Genomic DNA, 21,582 nt, shown 5'->3' on the forward strand with positions numbered 1-21,582 from the left:
CACTGCTGTAGTAATAGTGAATGGTCAAGTGGGCTACTTCACTACTGTAATAATAGTTAATGGTCAGGTGGGCTACTTCACTACTGTGGTAATAATAATAGTTAATAGTCAAGTGGGCTGCTTCACTACTGTAATAATAGTTTAATGTCAGGTGGGCTACTTCACTACTACTGTAATAATAATAATAGTTAATAGTCAGGTGGGCTGCTTCACTACTGTGGTAATAATAATAGTTAATAGTCAAGTGGGCTGCTTCACTACTGTAATAATAGTTTAATGTCAGGTGGGCTACTTCACTACTACTGTAATAATAATAATAGTTAGTAGTCAGGTGGGCTGCTTCACTACTGTAGTAGTAATAGTTAATGGTCAGGTGGGCTACTTCACTACTGTAATAATAGTTAATAGTCAGGTGGGCTGCTTCACTACTGTAGTAATAATAATAAATAGTCAAGTGGGCTACTTCGCTACTGTAATAATAATAATAATAGTTAATAGTCAAGTGGGCTACTTCACTACTGTAATAATAGTTAATAGCCAGGTGGGCTGCTTCACTACTGTAGTAATAATAATAATAAATAGTCAAGCGGGCTACTTCACTACTGTAATAATAATAGTTAATAGTCAAGTGGGCTACTTCACTACTGTAGTAATAATAATAATAAATGGTCAGGTGGGTTACTTCACTACTGTAATAATAGTTTAATGTCAGGTGGGCTGCTTCACTACTGTAGTAATAATAGTTAATAGTCAAGTGGGCTACTTCACTACTGTAATAATAATAATAGTTAATGGTCAGGTGGGCTACTTCACTACTGTAATAATAATAATAGTTAATGGTCAGGTGGGCTACTTCACTACTGTAATAATAATTAAGTCAGGTGGGCTACTACACTACTGTAATAATAGTTAATGGTCAGGTGGGCTGCTTCATTACTGTAATAATAATAGTTAATGGTCAGGTGGGCTACCTCACTACTGTATTAATAGTTAATGGTCAGGTGGGCTGCTTCACTTCTGTAGTAATAATAATAGTAGTTAATGGTCAGGTGGGCTACTTCACTACTGTAATAATAATAATAGTTAATGGTCAGGTGGGCTACTTCACTACTGTAATAATAATAATAGTTAATGGTTAGGTGGGCTACTTCACTACTGTAATAATAATAATAGTTAATGGTCAGGTGGGCTACTTCACTACTGTAATAATAATAATAGCTAATGGTCAGGTGGGCTACTTCACTACTGTAATAATAATAATGGTTAATGGTCAGGTGGGCTGCTTCACTACTGTAATAATAATTAAGTCAGGTGGGCTACTACACTACTGTAATAATAGTTAATGGTCAGGTGGGCTGCTTCATTACTGTAATAATAATAATAGTTAATGGTCAGGTGGGCTACCTCACTACTGTATTAATAGTTAATGGTCAGGTGGGCTGCTTCACTTCTGTAGTAATAATAATAGTAGTTAATGGTCAGGTGGGCTACTTCACTACTGTAATAATAATAATAGTTAATGGTCAGGTGGGCTACTTCACTACTGTAATAATAATAATAGTTAATGGTCAGGTGGGCTACTTCACTACTGTAATAATAATAATAGTTAATGGTCAGGTGGGCTACTTCACTACTGTAATAATAATAATAGTTAATGGTCAGGTGGGCTACTACACTACTGTAATAATAGTTAATGGTCAGGTGGGCTGCTTCATTACTGTAATAATAATAGTTAATGGTCAGGTGGGCTACCTCACTACTGTAATAATAATAGTTTATAGTTAGGTGGGCTACCTCACTACTGTAATAATAATAGTTTATGGTTAGGTGGGCTACTTCACTACTGTAATAATAATAATAGTTAATGGTCAGGTGGGCTACTTCACTACTGTAAAAATAATAATAGTTAATGGTCAGCTGGGCTACTTCACTACTGTAATAATAATAATAGTTAATGGTCAGGTGGGCTACTACACTACTGTAATAATAGTTAATGGTCAGGTGGGCTGCTTCATTACTGTAATAATAATAGTTAATGGTTAGGTGGGCTACTTCACTACTGTAATAATAATAATAGTTAATGGTCAGGTGGGCTACTTCACTACTGTAAAAATAATAATAGTTAATGGCAGTGGGGAACCGTCAGGGCCCCCTACGCCCTCTCAGAGGGCCTAAAATATTCTTAAAACATAAATATATATAATATAATTTATCAAATTTTATTTTATCTACTTACAGTTTGACAATTGACATCTAAACAATTACAAAAATATAAGCAAATAAATTATTCACCCGTGTCTATTCAATCTGTGTTGGAAAGTGAGGGGTTAAGTGGAAGCCTGTGAGCCTGTGTCTCCCCCTATCAGGACTGTGATGCCCGCTGTTCGTTTACAGAGGGCCTGGCAGTTATAATTCAGCGCAATACCAGTATTAAATGACAGTAAAATTGACCAATCATATCTTCCCTCTTAGTGGGCGGGCTTAACTTTATGATAATTTCCGCCCACTGTGGCGACGCTAGCTGTCGTTAGCGTACCACCGCTAGCTAGTTTCGATTCATTCCTTTGATGCCCTCGTGTGCGTTGTTTACATATTCCGCTCCTGAGGAACACTGAACTGTGAACCTTATTTTGCATAAGAAGTTATCTAGTACAGATGTTATTGTTTATTGCGTTTTTAAAGCTGTACTGTCGTCTCAATTTTATTATTTTTTTTACTTGTAGTTAATTAGGAGAGGAAACAAATTGGGGGGCGGGTGTAATGGGAGCGGGCCCAGGTATAATGGTCATGGTTCGCTACTGGTTAATGGTCAGGTGGGTTACTTCACTACTGTAATAATAATAATAGTTAATGGTCAGGTGGGCTACTTCACTACTGTAATAATAATAATAGTTAATGGTCAGGTGGGCTACTTCACTACTGTAATAATAATAATAGTTAATGGTCAGGTGGGCTACTTCACTACTGTAATAATAATAATGGTTAATGGTCAGGTGGGCTACTTCACTACTGTAATAATAATAATAGTTAATGGTCAGGTGGGCTACTTCACTACTGTAATAATAATAATGGTTAATGGTCAGGTGGGCTACTTCACTACTGTAATAATAATAATAGTTAATGGTCAGGTGGGCTACTTCACTACTGTAATAATAATAATGGTTAATGGTCAGGTGGGCTACTTCACTACTGTAATAATAATAATAGTTAATGGTCGGGATGCTCCACTGCTGTGTGTATTATTAAATCAGAGACACAGTGAGAGGTGGGATTGTCCTCAAGACTCTTGTCGCCATCTACGTCTTGTCCCCAACTGTCCACCTCTTATAACAGCTCCAACAGCTTTGGTCAAATATAAATATTTCTCACTTCTGGAAATGGTGAATTTGTCCCTAATACACCTCATGATACATATTTTCTTAATTTAGTGTAGGGGGTTAATTGGCTAACTGGCGCGTGCACACACACACACACACACACACACACAGTTAACATTCAGCATGACCAAGTACTCCTAGTGCCCTAAATGTACTCGAGACACTTTGCAAAGTCAAAGAGTAGGACTAGTTTTACAGCGGACATGAAACGTGAGATGAGGCTAGCATAACAAAATGGGATGGCTTAAAAATCCTTGCAGGTTTAACGATCTCTGGAAAAACTAAAACTAAACTGGATTAAAATATCAGCAATCTAAATAAAGATCTTAATCTAAATAAAATTACTAAAACATGTATTGTCCTAATGTAGAATGTGACCTCATGAGATTGGTTGTGTTTGAGAACCTGGCTAGTTTACATTAGCTAGTTTACATTAGCTATCTCAAGCTTTTCAGTAACGCATGGTTTAAACTGGAAATTTCATTAACTTCATAATACGTTTGCCCCAACATAGACCACTGGACTAGCAAACAATATCAAGTTTCCTGTTATGTTACCAGACCTAACACACTCCGTTCTGTACAAAACTCATCAGGCTGCTTCATGTCCACTTTAAACCTTTAAAAAACAAACGCAATTCTGAAGTAGAAAGTGCCACACGTATGCCTGGGAGTGCGTTTTATTTCTTCCATCCCTAAACTTAGATAATCCTGAAGTTTAATTCTGGGGTCGTCCCCAGGTGGTTCCAATGGCTTCCAGATGGGTTCGATGGTCAATCCGATGGCAGTTAGAGAAAAAACTAAAGGAAAAAAAAACAGGCTTGTAGCAGCATTGCGGACAGGTCTGCGCCTGGTGTGTGTCTCTGTGAGGGCAGTGGCAGGCAAAGAGAAACTGGATTCTGGGTATTACGTGGTCGGAGCACGGACAGGATTCTGGGTATTACGTGGTCGGAGCACAGACAGGATTCTGGGTATTACGTGGTCGGAGCACGGACAGGATTCTGGGTATTACGTGGTCGGAGCACGGACAGGATTCTGGGTATTACGTGGTCGGAGCACGAACAGGATTCTGGGTATTACGTGGTCGGAGCACGGACAGGATTCTGGGTATTACGTGGTCGGAGCACGGACTGGTCATGTCTCTGCTCCGCGTATCTGGCCAGACGCGCTGCTGCTGCCCTGAGCTGAGGAGAGAGCCCTCGTGTCTCTCGGTTAACGGCATTTTCTTTCACTTTGAGCCGTCACTCATCCTGTCTCCGAGTTCCTGTGCACCCTCGCTCCCTGCAAAGTCGGGCACCAAAAGCCGACACGCGGTCTCTGAGGAGGAAACGTTTTTCATCTGAAGTGATCAGCACCAGTGACGCCCCCAACCATTTTCTCAACACGCAAATATGTAGACACAAAAGTAAAGTCCTGCCCACTTGAATTGGACCAGAGACCCGGATACGGGCTGGGAATACAGAGGCCCGTTGGGCTAGACCCATGGTGGAAAAAGCTGTGTCCTGGGCTCACCGTAATCCTGGGCTCACGATGTGGCCTCGCCTTTACCCACAATTCCCCTCACTGTAGCTTCATCAGCATTCACAGTCCAAGAGTTTTTAACGCGTGGGGGGGGGGGGGGGGGGGGGGGGGCATGTCTGCTCTTGCGTTCGTGATGGAGAGAAGGATGTTCCCATCTGTGTTTGGCAGCCCGGTGCTGATGTAGAACACACCAAGGGGTTGTGGGTTGGAGGTGGGAGGGGTTGGGAGAGCTCACTACTGCTGATTTTGACTTGGTTGACTTTTCTTCTGAGCAATGACTGAAGAATGTTCCTGACCTGCTCCTAAAATCTAAAGAGTGGAATTAATGGAGCCGTAGCCAGGTGTATAGACACAGAACTGACTCTGGAATGAAGAAAAGCTCATCGCCAGCCCTCAGCAAGCACTAAAACTTCCTTTATGGGAGACTGTTCCCCCTTTGAGGGTGTAGGACATACAGCTGACCTCTGACCCGACTCCTCCTCCCCTGCCGTCGGATCCTTCGTGTTCTGTCTAGACTCTCTCTTCACTTTCTTCCCTTCTTTTCCATTTGATAGAGTGCCGCTGCTTTACAACGTAAGTGTAGGAGTGTGTAAGAGGAAACTTCATAAAGTCTACCATCTTACAGAGTTTGGCCTCGAAATACATGTACCTTTTAATCCGTCTTTTACTCAAACCCCCACCCACCCCAAGCAAGCAGCATGGATGAAAACTTTGAGAGAAAGGAATGATTAATGTCTTTTCTACTTCTGCAGGCACTGGTATGGCTTTTATGAAATGTCTGCAGTATTAAAAAAAACAAAGGCCTGTTTTGTTCTCCTGGATCCAATTGGATCGAGCCATTCTTCAGATTTATCAAATTAGACTGAGGCGAATGTGGGTGGTGTTCCGTTACCGACGTGGAAAGGTGGAGGTGGGGGGGGTTTAAGTGTTTTATTCAGTGGGGACCCATAGGTCCCTCACACACCCACCCACACACACACACAAGCTTCCAGATGGGAGTCCAGAGAAGTTTTTGTCCTCTTAGAAGGAATGAAATAAACGTTCAGCCTGTTCGGAAATTGTGTGTGTGTGTGTGTGTGTGTGTGTGTGTGTGTGTGTGTGTGTGTAGGAAGGATGCACTCCAATCCCAGTATTTTGCCCATGTATATATGACGTTGCAATCTTTTTGTTTACGTATTTTATTATTTCAGACACATTTGCCATAGTGGTTGCTCATATTGCAAAACTACTTAAACGGAGCTTTGCTTTTCAAAAAGGCCAAATTAAATTATTTTAATAATGTTTTTGTTTGCTTGTTTATACTAAAGAATGGGAAAAGTCAAGCAAAAGTAAAAGCAGTGAGTCTGCTGTTCTGGGACAGGTGCGCACACACCAGGGACGCACCTACAGACCAGGGACTGTCACATGTGAACCGCTTTTCCAAAGCGTTTCATTCCAAAGACAGGTCTGCTGTCGACATTCTGAGCTATTCTGAAATCAATATGGTGATAAAATTGACAGATCGCTGGTAAATTATATGGAATCTTGGCCTGTCACAACACTGTCAGCAGGAAATCTCTGTTTAATAGTCTATTTAAGGAGAAGCAGGGATGTGTTTTCTTAAGTCGATGGGGGAATGTTGATCCAGCGCGTTTGTCCGCCCTTCAGGGACCAGAGGGGGTGAGGGAGGGGGGTGTGAGGGAGTGTGAGGGAGGGAGCTTGTGTGCCACTTACAGGGAGTGAGCAGGAGTACAAACGGCAGCCACCCAGGCAGGTGTGTGGAGGCTGGGGTGTGGGGGTAAGAGAGCGTGTGTGGAGGCTGGGGTGTGGGGGTAAGAGAGCGTGTGTGGAGGCTGGGGTGTGGGGGTAAGAGAGCGTGTGTGGAGGCTGGGGTGTGGGGGTAAGAGAGCGTGTGTGGAGGCTGGGGTGTGGGGGTAAGAGAGCGTGTGTGGAGGCTGGGGTGTGGGGGTAAGAGCGTGTGTGGAGGCTGGGGTGTGGGGGTAAGAGCGTGTGTGGAGGCTGGGGTGTGGGGGTAAGAGCGTGTGTGGAGGCTGGGGTGTGGGGGTAAGAGCGTGTGTGGAGGCTGGGGTGTGGGGGTAAGAGCGTGTGTGGAGGCTGGGGTGTGGGGGTAAGGGAGCGTGTGTGGAGGCTGGGGTGTGGGGGTAAGGGAGCGTGTGTGGAGGCTGGGGTGTGGGGGTAAGAGAGCGTGTGTGGAGGCTGGGGTGTGGGGGTAAGAGAGCGTGTGTGGAGGCTGGGGTGTGGGGGTAAGAGAGCGTGTGTGGAGGCTGGGGTGTGGGGGTAAGGGAGCGTGTGTGGAGGCTGGGGTGTGAGGGTAAGGGAGCGTGTGTGGAGGCTGGGGTGTGGGGGTAAGAGAGAGTGTGTGGAGGCTGGGGTGTGGGGGTAAGAGAGAGTGTGTGGAGGCTGGGGTGTGGGGGTAAGAGAGAGTGTGTGGAGGCTGGGGTGTGGGGGTAAGAGAGAGTGTGTGGAGGCTGGGGTGTGTGTGTGTGTGTGTGTGTGTGTGTGTGGTGGGGGGAGGACGTTTTGACCACTGCCAAACCAGCCACCTGTCGTTCCGTCGTTTTTAGGACTTCCTTTTCATCCGGTCTTCAGCACAGCTCCCAGTTGGCCCAGCGGGTGTCCTGCCAAAACGCCTGATTGAAACCAACTGCCAACGCAGGCCTCGGTGGGGGAGGGGTGAAGGAAGCCCACCTTGGGGGGTGAGGAGAGGTCGTGTGGAGGATTTAGAGGAAGCAGAATTCAGCGCCTTCGCCTAAGACCCAGCTGACAGAAATTCTGGCTCGAGTTCACCATCCGCTCAGAACACAAGCTGCTCCTCCACTCAGGAAAGGAGATTTTTCCTGAATCGCTCTTCAAAATCTTATATATTTTTTTATTTAATTTGGGAAAAAAATTATACGTATTGGAGGCAGGTACATTTGGTCCCACGCTGTGATGAAGCACCATCATCCTCTTCCTCACGTCTTCCCAACTCCAGGCCTCCACCCTAATCTGACATGAAAATATGCATAAGAGCAATGGAACCAAACTTCTCTTTGTGGCTTGTAAGCAAGAAGAACACACAAAAAACAATCCAGATATATCTGTACGGAATTGACATCATTGGGATGTTTTCCGTTAATGGCTAAGGAGGGGATCAGCGATCTCGAACGCACCGTTCTCCCCCTCTCCCCCTCCTGCGTCGATGGCTTTCACTTCTGTCATAATACCAGAGTCCGCGGTGGAGAAGGCTTCAGGGCATCATTACATATTTAATTTTCAATAAATAACGACTTTCTCTGAGTGATGTACCTGATGCTCGGACGACAGGTGGGAAACCCATTTGAAACATGCGTTGCCAAAACGTGAACTTTCCAATGCATCCTCCAAGGTTAAAGCCTCCTGTACAAGATCTTCCAGATTTATTTATTTATCAGGGCACGGAAGCCACGTTGGACCAAGTGTCTTGCGTCAGCTTTCCTGTCAATCCGGGCAATAATGGCTTAACCTCCACGTGACCTCGTTCATAGGATTGTGGGTTTGATCGCTTTTGAAATAACGAAGGGGTTTATTTTTTCGGGCTTCGGCTCTTACGCCTGACTAAAATTGTAGAAATAAAAAAACCGGAGGAGGACCTCGAGCCCTCTAGCTCGGCTTCTGGAAGGTTCCAGCCGCGTGGCATGCTCCCTTCACGGAGCTGTGCTGCCCAGACACCGGACCTGCTCAAGCTGACGCTGCACAGAGCCGACCGGGGTCCCGTCATCTGCTAACCATCGTCCAGACAGCGTCTGGGGACTGGAGCAACCTCTGCCGTCAGGGTGCGCTAATACAGTCTCATCCCGCCCTTTGAGACGGAGCCTGAGCTCACGCAAATGGGTCATGCGGCCTTTTGGTGGGTCTGGTCTGTTTCTGCAGAGGGCAAAGGTCAGACTGAGGGGAAACTACACCTCCTCTGGTCAAGGCTGAATGTCTAGACACTTATATACTATAGTTAGTCCCCACATATGAAGGAGAGTGACAAGAAATGAAATTTTTCTTCTCATAATGACCAAGTAATTATTACCAATTGCAGCCAAAAGCACAGCTGGTATTAGCGGGCGCCGTGAGCTAATGCTGGCTGTACGAGCCGTTCGCCAATTTCCACGCCAGGCGGGTCATTCGTCACAGTTCAACAAATGAGAGAGAATGTGCAGTCCAACAGCAGAGAAGTTCTGCTCTTTATTCACAGCAAATAAATAAATACATTATAAAAATACCACGCCCAAAATAATATAACGCATGCAGTTCTCCAGCCTTCACGAGGAAGTCGGCGCTCCTAGTCCGTTTGTGTATTTACTTAAAAAATTCTTTACCACAGGTTGTCTGGTGTTGCATCACTCAGTTTGAGGTAAAAAATCAGCAAAACTGTCAAATCCTTTTTCAGAACTATACTTTGGAGGCACAGAGACACTATGGGGTTTCACATTTGGTACAATCCTCACTTCGAATGAATAATTTACCATGATTTCAGTCCATTTGGTAAATAACTAACAGAAATCCTCTACCGCCAATGGCCCTAGAGCCGGTAGAATTTCAATTTAGCAGTGTTGGTCTCCCCTGGGCCGTGTGTGTGTGTGTGTGTGTGTATGCGTGTGTGCATGCGTGTGTGTGCGAGAGAGAGTTTGAAGGGGTTACTGGGTTCATGTGCTGATATGGTGCTGTGTGCACTGATGAAGTGATGTAATAATGGAGGGAGGTGCTAGTGAGACCCCACCCACACCCACGAATTCTATATAGAGGAGGAGCAGAGCGGAGCACATGGATGCTATGAGCACTCTGCTGGGGGCGTGGCTTGTGCTAGGCTCAGTGCCGGGGTTGCCGTACCCGTCTACGTCTGCACCAGCTGCTCTCCACCCTCCATGCAGCAGGGCCCCCCCCACCTCCTCCACCCGTACCCCGTGCGCGGTTCCACACAGTGCTGGAGCCCGACGGGGTCACCACTCGCTGGACATGCCGCTGGTCTGGAATGTGCCTCTCGGTGGGCTGGGAAGGCTGTGGCGTGTAGGCCGGGGTGAAGGCTCCAGACACTGCTCCATTGGGGGGGGTGTTGCTCAGGGGAACACACGTTTAATACAGGATAAAGGCAAAATAGGTTCAGAGAGCTCTGTATTAACAAGCAGAGAGGCTAAAGTGTGTGTGTGTGAGACAGAGAAAGAGAGCTGAGAGAAATGAAAATATACAGAAATCATTGTCTAGAATTAGAGAAGTGTAGGGTGACCCATGATTGTTACGGATTGTCTCCAGAATAGGGTTATTTCACTCTGCACTGGTCTCGACAGAGTTGGGAGTTTTTTTTAAAAAAGCATTTGTGCTTGTCCAGATGTCTTAGAGAGAGATCTCCGAAACAAAGATCTTAGATAGAGACCATGAAATGAGAGCGTTTGATCTTTGTCTGTCTGTGCTAAAGGTTTTGTGGTGTAGTTCTAAATTACTGAGCTGAGTTGTAGCCAAAAAGCCAGGAAAAAATACTCAGAATAAAATTGTATGAATTAATTGGACTTTTTAAAATTTAATCAACAAGGAGTATAGAAAAAATGTCTGTATTTATTATACATTACATTGTGTAGAATTTAATTTATTTTGCTTACTACTGAATGCAGTCTTTTGTTTGACATTTTGTAAGGAACATTGCTGCATATCTTGTGTGATTTGTTCACTCTCGTGTTCCTCCTCATCCACGCCGCTCTGACGTTCAAACAGGACGTTCCTGTGGTCCGAGGTTCAAACAGGACGTTCCTGCAGTCCGAGGTTCAAACAGGACGTTCCTGCAGTCCGAGGTTCAAACAGGACGTTCCTGCAGTTCGAGGTTCAAACACATTCCCACGTGGGAGTGTCCTTGCGTGGTCCTGCTCGGCTGCAGGTCAGAGTGTGGTACCCGCTGGCTTTTCGGGGCTTGCGGTCCGGTTCGGTCCTGGAGTGTGCTCGAGCACGGCAGTCTGCAAACGTTCGCACGGCTCACCCGGGATGCCGCAGACGTGTCGCCATGGTCACGGCTCTTGGGCTCCACCAGCGTGGTGTTTGTCCAGACCCGGGAGGGTTTGTCCCAAGTGTGATTTACGTAGAATTAAATATGAATTATTATTTGCACATATACATCATAAAGTCCAGGTTTATGTCCACACATCTTCTGCTGGTCTGTTCTGGTTCCTCCTCTCTGTATTAGCTTCTCAATGATGTTTTTCTCTCTCTGTCTTTACTCTGTGAGGAGGAGAAAAACCCTCATGTTAGAGTTCATATGAGAAACATGCAATTAAACATGTATGGAATTGTAAACATGGGTGGAGCTCACTGATCCCAGTCAGACGTCTCCTACAAGAGGTGGACATTCCCGCTTCAGAACGTAAAAGTCCTCACCACTAATTTTACCTGCTTGCACTAATTAGAAAATTCAGCAAGCTTGAGTAAAATCCTGAGACGTATTTTTACTCTCAGCATCTGGAATGTCCACCTCTGTATCTCGGACGTTTGTTCACCCTCAACACTGGCGCACATTAGTACACACGACCTCAGGCACTGAGCGGTCTGCACACATACACACACACACTCAAACACACACCACATATGCACACATAGAGACACACACACACACCTGGCTCACATTCCCCCATTTGTTAGCAGAGAGTTGCTGCTAAAGGAATGCCCTCATTAACATGGCAACATTCACATGTAGGCGGAGCTCAGTCAAAACATTCACAGACACAATCTCATTTAAAAACATGCCCAACCCCAAATGTGTGTGTGTCCCCCCCCAAGTCCTTTAAATTCATAAATTCAGTGGTTTTGGACTTTTGTGTTTAAAAGGTAAAACTGATCAAATATGAACTTTTTTTTTTTTTTGCTATTTAATTTATTAGCGGTCTGTGGATTGGCATATTTGTCCACGTGTTCCAAAGAAATACCAGTGTGATAGTAGCTCTGCCCCAGTGTTTTGTGGGTACCAATGGAATCCTGGTGCAGACGCCGAGACCTGGTCTGACTCCGCCCTCGATGAGCGGCCCACGTAGCTGCTTCCCCACACATGCAGTCTGCTGCAAACTTACCCCATTACCCTCACAGCTCCCCCACCTCATCTGCCCCCCCACCTCATCTGCCCCCCCCACCTCATCTGCCCCATCCCCAAGCCAACAACCCCCCCTCCCGTGTGTCCGATTGAGCAATTCCCTTGTCAAAGCCCCTGTCCTCACCTGCTAAAGCTATTAAACCATGTTGCAAGAGTAGCGCTTGCCCGTGTGTGTGTGTGTGTGTGTGTGTGTGTGTGTGTGTGTGTGTGTGTGTGTGTGTGTGTGTGTGTGTGTGATTCTAAAGCGCTGTATGGCTCTACTGATGAAGGACAGGGACACAAAGTTTCTACCTTTTATAGATAATTCCAAGAATTGTGCTGCATAAGAAAAACGGGTTTGTGTGTGTGTGTGTGTGTGTGTGTGTGTGTGTGTGTGTGTGTGTGTGTGAGGGAGAGAGTGCCTTCAGCCTACATCTTCACATCCACAGAGGATGCGTTGGTGCGCTTGGAGTCCTGTGTTAAAACTTTGCCAGATGTCAGTTTTCTGGGAGATTTTTATGGTAATTCTTTTCCCCCGACACACGCACAAATCAGTTCTTACTCTCGACTTGGATGTTGTGAGGAGCTCGGTGGCCGACTGCCTGGACGTCATTCAGGCCTGCGTTTGCCTCCGCTGGTGGTTCTGAAAGATCTCTGCTGTGATTCAGAGCCATTGGAAGCTTGGCAGAGAGCAGACGCTCGTGTCTTTATTCTACCTCTGTGTTTTCTTTCCGGCGTGTTTTCCTCCCTGTTTTTCAGGAGTGGAGAGTCTTGGCGGGTGTAATGAGCACTAAACAGGGTGAACACTGCCCTGCGGTCTCCACTCTTAAACCCCACTACAAAGCCCGCCTCGGTCTGCTTTAAATATCGCCCCTCGCTGAAGTGCTGGCCGGGGCGCGCCCCAGACCTGCTCGCTGCCCAAGCTTGAGTATTTACCTCCTCTAGTTAACGTGCATCTGGCCTGGTCTGTTCTTTAGTGAATCTGAGGTTTGTTTTGCTACACTACCTGACTGGCTGCTAAAGCAGGAAGCATTTCTCTGTAGTGTCGCTTTTTTTATACCATGCTTTTAAAGTTCCACAAATGCCTCATCCGCCCCTGTGATGTTGAGGCTGAATTGAGGTTTCCTGCTGACCAGGGCACTGGGGATTGACCATCTATACATGGGCCTGCCACGGGTGGACCGTCTCATAGTATTTCTGTTACTAAAGGCCAAAGCTCAGAGTCTGGCTGACGAGGCCCAAATCCGCCACAAGATCCACACTGCCGGACCAGTTGGGACACACACACACTGGGACACACACACTGGGACACACACTCTCTCCTTTCCCCTTTCTTTCTGCATTTTTTTTTCCTATTGTTATTATTATTATTATTATTTGACATTTTCAAACGGAGCATGGTGCCCCTGCCTGATTTATCTCTGAGCTGAGGGCTTCAGCAGGTTGTGTGTTTAGCTTGACAGGGTTATTAATTGGCCAGTGAGGAAGAAGCGTAGAACAACACAGGATGTGAGTGTAAATCCCTCAGATTGGTGCTGTGGTGCTTGGCGGAAGCGACTGGAACAGATGTTCCCAGAATGCTCCAGGCCCCATATTTAAATCATGGAACATTTACATTTGCATATTTATGTCTCCCGTTTGCCTATTCATCTTGCATACGCATATTTTACTATGCCATAATACTGAGTGTCAGCATTAGTATTGCTTGGTACCATTTCTTTGCTACTTTATGTTAGTTTTTTTTTTTGCCGTTTTAAGCGGGGTCTTTTTCCTCTGGTTGGGGAGTGTTTGGACGCGTGTCAGGAGCTTGTGGTGTGAATGCACAGCGTGCTGGCTCTAACGGACCCGGCCAACCTCCCGGCTCAGGCCTGGCTCTAATTGTCCCAGGCGCATGTTGTATTTCACGTCTGACGGCTCTTTGCTGTGTGAGTTTAAATTACAGTTTTCCCCTCTGTTTTTGGTTTGGTGTCATTGTAGTGCTTATGGCCAGAGCGTGATTTACGGTTTTATTTTTAATGTGTCTCGGTGTCAGTTTTGCGGGCTAAGGTCAGCTCGGGCCCTCTCCCCGGGGCGGGAGACGGATGGTGTGTTTGTATGCTGTCTGACAGCCACTTGTTGATCAGATACTTTCCGCTGGCTGGTCTAATCCTAGTTTCTGCTGTGCTGGACTGGAGCAGCGATAGCGCCGCTGTGATCACGATATTACAGAGACACGTGGATCACATCATCCAGAGGGCTCCGAGCTTCATGTTGGGTTCATTAGTGTGAGCGTTCTGTCAGAATTCATTGCGGTAAATTAGAAGTTTGCAAAAAGCATCATCTTAATGACGATAGTGATTAATAATGATATTTTACATTTAATATAATAGTAATATAATTCCATCTCTAATGTGCCAAATATTGGTTGCACAGATTCCCATCTTCTAATGAAAATATTTCAGTGCAGTATTGCATTGAATTTTTTAAAGTCCACAAAGTTGTGTGTGCGGTGTGTTCTAAACACCATGGTCATGTTTCTCCTTCATGACCTCAGGAAGATGCATAAGGTACATAGAGGTTTTCCTGCCTGAGTGTCACTCTTAGCACTCTCGTACACACCAGCTGATGTGTCACTCTTAGCACCCTCGTACACACCAGCTGATGTGTCACTCTTAGCACTCTCGTACACACCAGCTGATGTGTCACTCTTAGCACCCTCGTACACACCAGCTGATGTGTCACTCTTAGCACTCTCGTACACACCAGCTGATGTGTCACTCTTAGCACCCTCGTACACACCAGCTGATGTGTCACTCTTAGCACCCTCGTACACACCAGCTGATGTCTCTTACACAGTCCCATTTCACCCCATGATGACACTGGACACACATTTTTAACTGTGTGTGTGTGTGTGTGTGCGTGTGCATGTGTACCACAAATTAAAACAGATTATTTTAACCTTGAAATTTGACGGGGACAGTTTTTAGATTTTTTTTTTCTACCACACATTAAATTTTGCATCAAGTGTATATTAGTTCATAAATAAGGTTATAATAACACTATAATAACACACAATAAGGACGCCGTAAACTGTAAGTAAAAGAAGAGGAACCCAAACAGAGGGCATCCCAACATAGAGGGCATCCCAACATAGAGGGCATCCCAACATAGAGGGCATCCCAACATAGAGGGCATCCCAACACTGAGGGCATCCCAACACTGAGGGCATCCCAACACTGAGGGCATCCCAACATAGAGGGATTCTTTGTTGCAGAGATTCTGGATTCTTGCCTTCACCTTACTGCACATAATGACACACCACTATATTATGGGTTATTCTGAAAACGTTTGGATTCAACATGCAGTGAACCTGCAAACAAGTGTATGAAGCAATATCAGCGCTGACCGGTTAGGGATTAACTCTATAGTCCACCCCTAGCCCCTAACCCCTAGCCCCTAGCCCCTAACCCCTAACCCTGTGCTTCTCCAGGCAGGAGCTGTCGCTCTGTGTGCACCACTCACCATTTTCCTTTGGTTGCTGAGGCAGAAGGTGCAGATGTGTTTGGGCTGGGAGTTCTCCGGGTCTCGGGCGGGTGAGCCGTGGTGGAGGTGGTAGGATGGGGCGGGGCCTCCGCTGTGGCAGGGCTGCCCGTCTCCGCAGGCCTCGCCCACCAGCAGCACGTTGCCCAGGTGCGAAATGTAGCTGGAGGCCAGACGCAGGGTCTCGATCTTGGACAGCTTGCGGTCGGCCGGCTCGGTGGGGATGAGAGTCCTGAGGGCGGTGAAGGCCGTGTTGACGCTGTTGGTGCGGTCCCGCTCTCGGGCGTTGGCCGCGTTACGCTGCCGCCCCTCGCCCACCACCACGGGGATGCCCGGCACGGCCGCCACCATCCCGCCCACGCGCCCGCCCACGCTGCCCGGCTTGCGCTTCCTGCCCCCCACCTTCAGCTCGTAGCCGGCGGCGTCCAGCCGGAAGGAGCGCTCGTCCGAGCCGGAGCTCTCGCTGCCGTTCTCCTCGTCCTCGGACATCATGGAGATCTCGGAGTACAGGAAGCGGCTGGGGGCCGGGCGCACCATGGCGAACGACATCGCGTCGACGGCACGCAAACTCGGGCCGCTCTCTTGGGCTTGATCTCAGACCTGGTCCCGAGCTGGGCGGAAACGGGCCTGCATGGGTCACGTGACGCGCGTGTGCCGTCCTGTGCCGTCCTGCGGGGGCTACGCTCCACTCTCACATGGGTTTACCAGTAATGTTCCACGTGAAAATCTGGACTTTTCGTGGGAGATCTGGCTGTGGCGGGAAAAGACGGAGGTTTCCAGTAGCGGGTCCTGCCTCGGCTGAATGCCGTCTGCGCTCTGCGTCCCCCCTGGACAGGTCGTCCCCTTCTCTGCGGTGCCTGGTGTCTCCACAGCGAGCTGCCTCTCTGCTCTGTGACACACGTGTGCTTCCACTAGAGCGCTGCAGTGTGGCCAGGCTTTATAGACGGTGGGAGTGTCTAGGGGCAGATCACTCCTCCCTCGTCTGTCTCTCTCCCTCTCTCTCCCCAGTGCACGGATCATGTAAATACCCCAGTGGGCTGTGCGCTGGGGGTTGTGCAGCAGAGCGAGACGCTCTGCTCCTGTTAGAAATCCTCCTCCTCCTCCTCTTTAACCCTCTCCTTCCCGGGTTATTCTGGCTGCAGGTTCACAATCTCTACTGCCGTTTCTGTTTGTGTTGTTTAAACTGTGAATGCTTGGCGGGCGTCTCCAGGGTGTTGCGCACACGCGTCTGTTGGCTCCGCCCCTGACTCCGCCCCTGTGCCAGACGAGCCACAGTAGTGTGTTTATTAACCCTTGTAATCCCAGCGTTATATGATGTCTGAGTGAAATGTGCTCCAGCCCCCGTCTCTCAAAAAAGCCAGACGTGTTTTTCGAGGGTCGAGGGTCGCGAGGGAAGAGCGAGGAGAAGACCTCTCGCTCCCCCATGCTGGAGGGACATGTGGAGAGAAACCGTCACGGGTTCGGTGAAGTTTCGGTGGAGCTCCACGGTGTGGCGAGCCTTCAGATGGTTCTTGTGGGGGTTATTTTCCACAGTGACCCAGCGCTGGGCTGGAGGACCACGGGCCTCGCGAAAAACGTGTATCGTCCACATGGATTCCACCGCCATCAAACTGCAGCGCTTTAGTCACGCTGTTTAAAACAGAAGGAGACTGACTGCTCAGGGACCATCAGAGACCAGAACCTGTTTGACACTGAATCACCCGGCACACGAGGAGCAGAACTCACCCGTCACACGTCTGGACGACTCTGTTAGTACGGTAGCGCGTATGCGGTGTGAGTTAAGTGTTGAATGTGTCCTGAATGTCTCGTGGTCCTGCTTGTGGAGTGTGTGCTTCTTGCTTTTATTTGTGGCCCTTCGAATGTATTTAGATTAGCAACAGAAGACACAGTGGACACATCGTCTTACGTGTTGTAACGGGGTGAACCTGCAGAAGGGCCACGACGCTGAGACGGGAAGAAAAGGTGGCGGTGAATGTGTCGGTGAACAGTGTCTGCCCCAGTAGTGCCTCTCGTGCCCTCTCATGTTCACTGGACTTAGCCGGTGTGACAGTAAGGGGGCCGGTGAACACCTCCCACATGGCATGCCTGTCCCCGCCCCCCGCCCCGCCCGTGATCTTGAAAGTCAGAAAGTCACTCACGGGTGGCGTGGGGGCTCGTCTTGGCTCACCAAATTTCTGGAAAATATTAGTCTAAATTGTGATCGCATGCCCCCCAGTCAGTGCTTAAGGTTCATATGCTGAACGTGAGGCGTCGTCAAAGTGTAACGACGTGCTTCTTAACAAACGATGTCCTGCGATCGACATCACGACGGGCTCAGTGCTACAGCCGCGGTGTTTCTGCCCGGAGCCGTAGTCTCTGCTGAGCGATGTGAGCTGCAGTCACATGGACATGCCAGACAGGACAGCTCATATCCCAACATCTCAATCACTCCTCACTTCTCATGATGTGTGTGTGTGTACGTGTGTGTGTGTGTGTGTGTGTGTGTACGTGTACGCGCCAGGATCCTGTGTGTGTTCCTGTTTCTCTACACACGTTTTTGTCTGAATTCACTGCTGTTTGGTCTCTTTAGAGGTCTGGACTTGATTTGCGTCTGTCTCAAGACGCGTTTTAAATTAATTATGCACATGCTTGCATAAATCTCCTTTATAAATAGAAGCCAACTCCTGTAACTGTCTTTCACCCTTTCTGATGCGTTTCACATTATCATTAATGAAAACAGTTTTGTTAATGGTCACTGCAAGTGTAGATTTATACTGCTCTCCAAGTGGGAAAGGAATCCTTCACTGTATCCCCGTAAAAAAGAATTTTGACTCTCTTTGCTAGCCATAGTAAATCATAATAATTTTTTTAGCACCATTTTGCTAAACTAATGTTTTCCTCGTGTTGTAACATGTACAGTCATAGTGTTTAGAAAAGACTTTCCTCTTTTTCAGGAAAGTTGGAATAAAGTTTCTCATGAAACCAATTTTAAATCCGAACTGCTTTTCCATTTACTTTCCAGTTGAATTCTCTGAGCAGACTAAAGAGTATCGGTTATCTGTGACTTAAGGTGTGCTGTCTTTGGAAAGGTTTCACATGCCATCAACGATATCATCAACCTTCACATGAGGTGAAGAACAATATCGTTAATCTTTTTTATCTGAAGTAATTGACTCTCTTCCATGGCAATCATTTATATCAAAATAGTGGAAAAATCGACTACCCTTCCAGAAATTGCTAAGACGTTTTCAGTGTTTGTGTTCCGTGGTGTCTAACTGTTCCGGGAGGTCTAAATATTCAGTAGTGCTACTTTGGACTGCGTTACCTATCGAGAGATTACTGTTCATTCCTAGATTCTCCCTTTAACTGATAGGACATGATTTGAGCTCGTTAGCCAGACTATTTGAGAGCTCTCAAATAGAGAGTTCTGTAGTGCGTTTGATCTTGAGTTAAACAACACCACAATAACAAGCAAGTCCTGTCCTATTTTGAAAGGTCCCAGTATTTTTTTGACTCCCTGATGTTCTTCAGGATGTTAGCTCTGACCCTTGGAGCACGAGGCAGTGAAGTTCACTATGGCAGCCTATATATTAAAGTTGAGCAGGTCCCCGTACGAGTGTGTTCATCAGGTCTAGATGAGGCTCCCCCCACATGGAACCTTTTGTTACCTCATAAAGCCTCGTGTCCATGGTAACAAATGACAGTGCTTGTTATCGTCCTGTCATGTGCAGGTCTGCACACCCTTTCCCCCTAAAACAGAACCAGAGCCTCCCAGCTGACAGCCATTACAGACCTCTGACGTCCCGGAGCGGCGGCTAACCCGGGTTAACCCCCGTCTCCCGCCGTCCCCCACCTGCGGGAAGCTGTCTCCCCAGCCCCCCTGTCTCCCCAGACAGGCTTCCCCGACCAGGGCGCTGCGTGCGTCTACTGTACAGAGACGTTCTGCCCCCACCACGGCCGGCCCGGTCCGGCCACCGGAGTGCCGGCTGCCTAAGCGCGTGGGCTGTGGTGGGAGCGTCTCCGTCCGGGTGGACCTCAAGGGAACGAGGCCCTGTATCACTTTCAGGCCGACACAACACGGACCACTTAATATAAGCCAGACATGGCCCATCTGCAGCCAGCGTACACACACACACACACACACACACACACACACACACACACACACACACACACACACACACACACAAGCGTTGAGTTCACACACTCTCCCACTCTCACTGCTGAGGTCACAGCAGTGATGACTTCAATTAATTCCTGTGGAAGGGGAGGAGAGGTTCAGAGAGAGAGAGGAGGTGATTAAACGCCTTTTGTTCTGGGCAGCCATTGCCTTACTTGCCTTTTCCATTGTTAAAGCGCTCTCTTAACCTCACGACTTTTACAGTGTGTTTTCTCCTGGGTACATTTGCACTGCGTGAGCTTCTAAACATGCTGGGAGACGGAGGAGCAGCCCAGCGCTTTGATGACCTCTTCCACTCCAGCAGAGAGGTGGTGACCTCGGCAGGCCAGGCCGTCTGAGCACAGCTCCGTCTCAGCCGGAGGTGCCGGACGACCCGCTCGGTGTTGCACCCTGCAGACCCAGACGAGCGGATACCGAAGAGGCAGTTTGTTGTTTTTTTGCTTCTATTTCTGGAGAACACGTCACTTCGATGAGACGTGTGTGGCGTACGCCAGGTTTCAAAATCATACGTCATTTAATTCTGATCTCGAAAGCTTCATTTTCTAGTACTCTTTATTCAGCATGCGTGGGTTTGGATATCAGACCACAGTCGTTTTCCTATTTCTGAATTTTCCACTGGGCTGTTAGTGGAATCCCTAATGGGCAGACTGCCCCTGCCACACACACACACACACACACACACACACACGCACACACACACACACTCTCATGTGGCAGAGCACAGCGCGTGAGGCGTGGACTCTCTCGGCATGTGCGGCGCTCTGGCTGGACGGGCCGAGTGGAAAGTGGTGGCGGGTGAGTTCGGTGAAGATCAGTGGGATTATAAATGATCCCATTAGAGGGAAACAGGAACCTGCAGTTGCGGAGAAAAGCCGCAGCTCGGCTGCACGTGGCTCTGCTGCCCTGAGCCGCTGCCCAAAATCTCTGTGCCAGGGTGTCCGCCACACTGCTGCCTGTCCCCCGTCCCCTGTCCCTGATGTGAACTGATGTGTGGTCATTCAGCGATTCTCCGCATTTACCTGTATACAGGTGTGCAGACAAGGGTCCTCTCCCCTGCTGGGAGAGAGAGCGACCTGCAGCTATGTGCGTCCTTATTTTTGCCTGGAGGTGTGTCCTCACGCTCTGCTCCCTTAAGGGGCGTGTCTTGCCTACTTGTTGGCCAGTAGGCCCCTCCCTCCCCCTGTCTCGTCGCTCTGGGGACCCTCCTGTGTTTGAGGGACAGAACCCCTGACGTGTGTGTGTGTGTGTGTGTGTGTGCGTGGTGCAGGTGTGCACTGGACCTCCACCCACTCCTGCACCACCAGCCTCGCCCCCAGTCCCACACGTCTCCCAGCACACTCGGACACGTCCATAAACGTCTGGAATATCAGACACACTTCCCAAATAGACCACTGTGCTTGTCCGGGGACCAGGGGACTCGGACCGCAAACCCTGCGGTGGAAACGCCACATCCGAAACGTGGCCTGTGTCAGCTGGATAAGGCATTACCGGTCTGGTCCGGTTCCTCTGCTCCTCCATGCTCAACGACGTCCCCTTCTCCATGTCTTAATTCATCCTGCCCGTATACTCTGACAAGCTGTCAAGGGGAGATGCAGCTCACAGACCATCAATCACGGTGGAGGTATCGCGCGGTCTTGTACGACCCAGACACACACACACACACACACACAGACGCTTGGCTTGGATTCTGTCATCACCACCAACTGAACAGCCTCTACCTCAGACTGGTAAATATGTTCCATTAAAACCATGTTGTGGCTGCCGGTGGTCCAGAATGACTTTGTGTGTGTGCGCGCGCGCGCCCGCCCACGTGACGCGCGTGTGCCGTGCGTCTGCTCGGTGGGCCAGACGAGCCTGACCACGGCGTGTCCATTATGACCAAACCCGCTGTGGATTTGGAGGCTTGAGTGCAGGATCATTAGACGTATGATGTTTCCCAGAGAAGACGTGGCG

At 48.1% G+C, this 21,582-nt stretch overlaps 1 protein-coding gene across 1 annotated transcript; it reads right to left on the bottom strand.

Moving 5' to 3' along the window:
• Positions 1 to 9,061: 9,061 nt before the first annotated feature.
• scxa (scleraxis bHLH transcription factor a) lies at positions 9,062 to 16,753 on the bottom strand. The gene is made up of 2 exons (XM_076994047.1): positions 15,453 to 16,753; positions 9,062 to 11,110 (listed from the first exon to the last, which is right to left on the bottom strand). The coding sequence occupies exons 1-2, from the start codon at positions 16,017 to 16,019 to the stop codon at positions 11,072 to 11,074; spliced, it is 606 nt and encodes a 201-aa protein (XP_076850162.1). The 5' UTR covers positions 16,020 to 16,753; the 3' UTR covers positions 9,062 to 11,071.
• Positions 16,754 to 21,582: the final 4,829 nt, after the last annotated feature.

Source organism: Brachyhypopomus gauderio, unplaced genomic scaffold (assembly GCF_052324685.1).
Source record: "Brachyhypopomus gauderio isolate BG-103 unplaced genomic scaffold, BGAUD_0.2 sc132, whole genome shotgun sequence".
Classification (NCBI taxonomy): domain Eukaryota; kingdom Metazoa; phylum Chordata; class Actinopteri; order Gymnotiformes; family Hypopomidae; genus Brachyhypopomus; species Brachyhypopomus gauderio.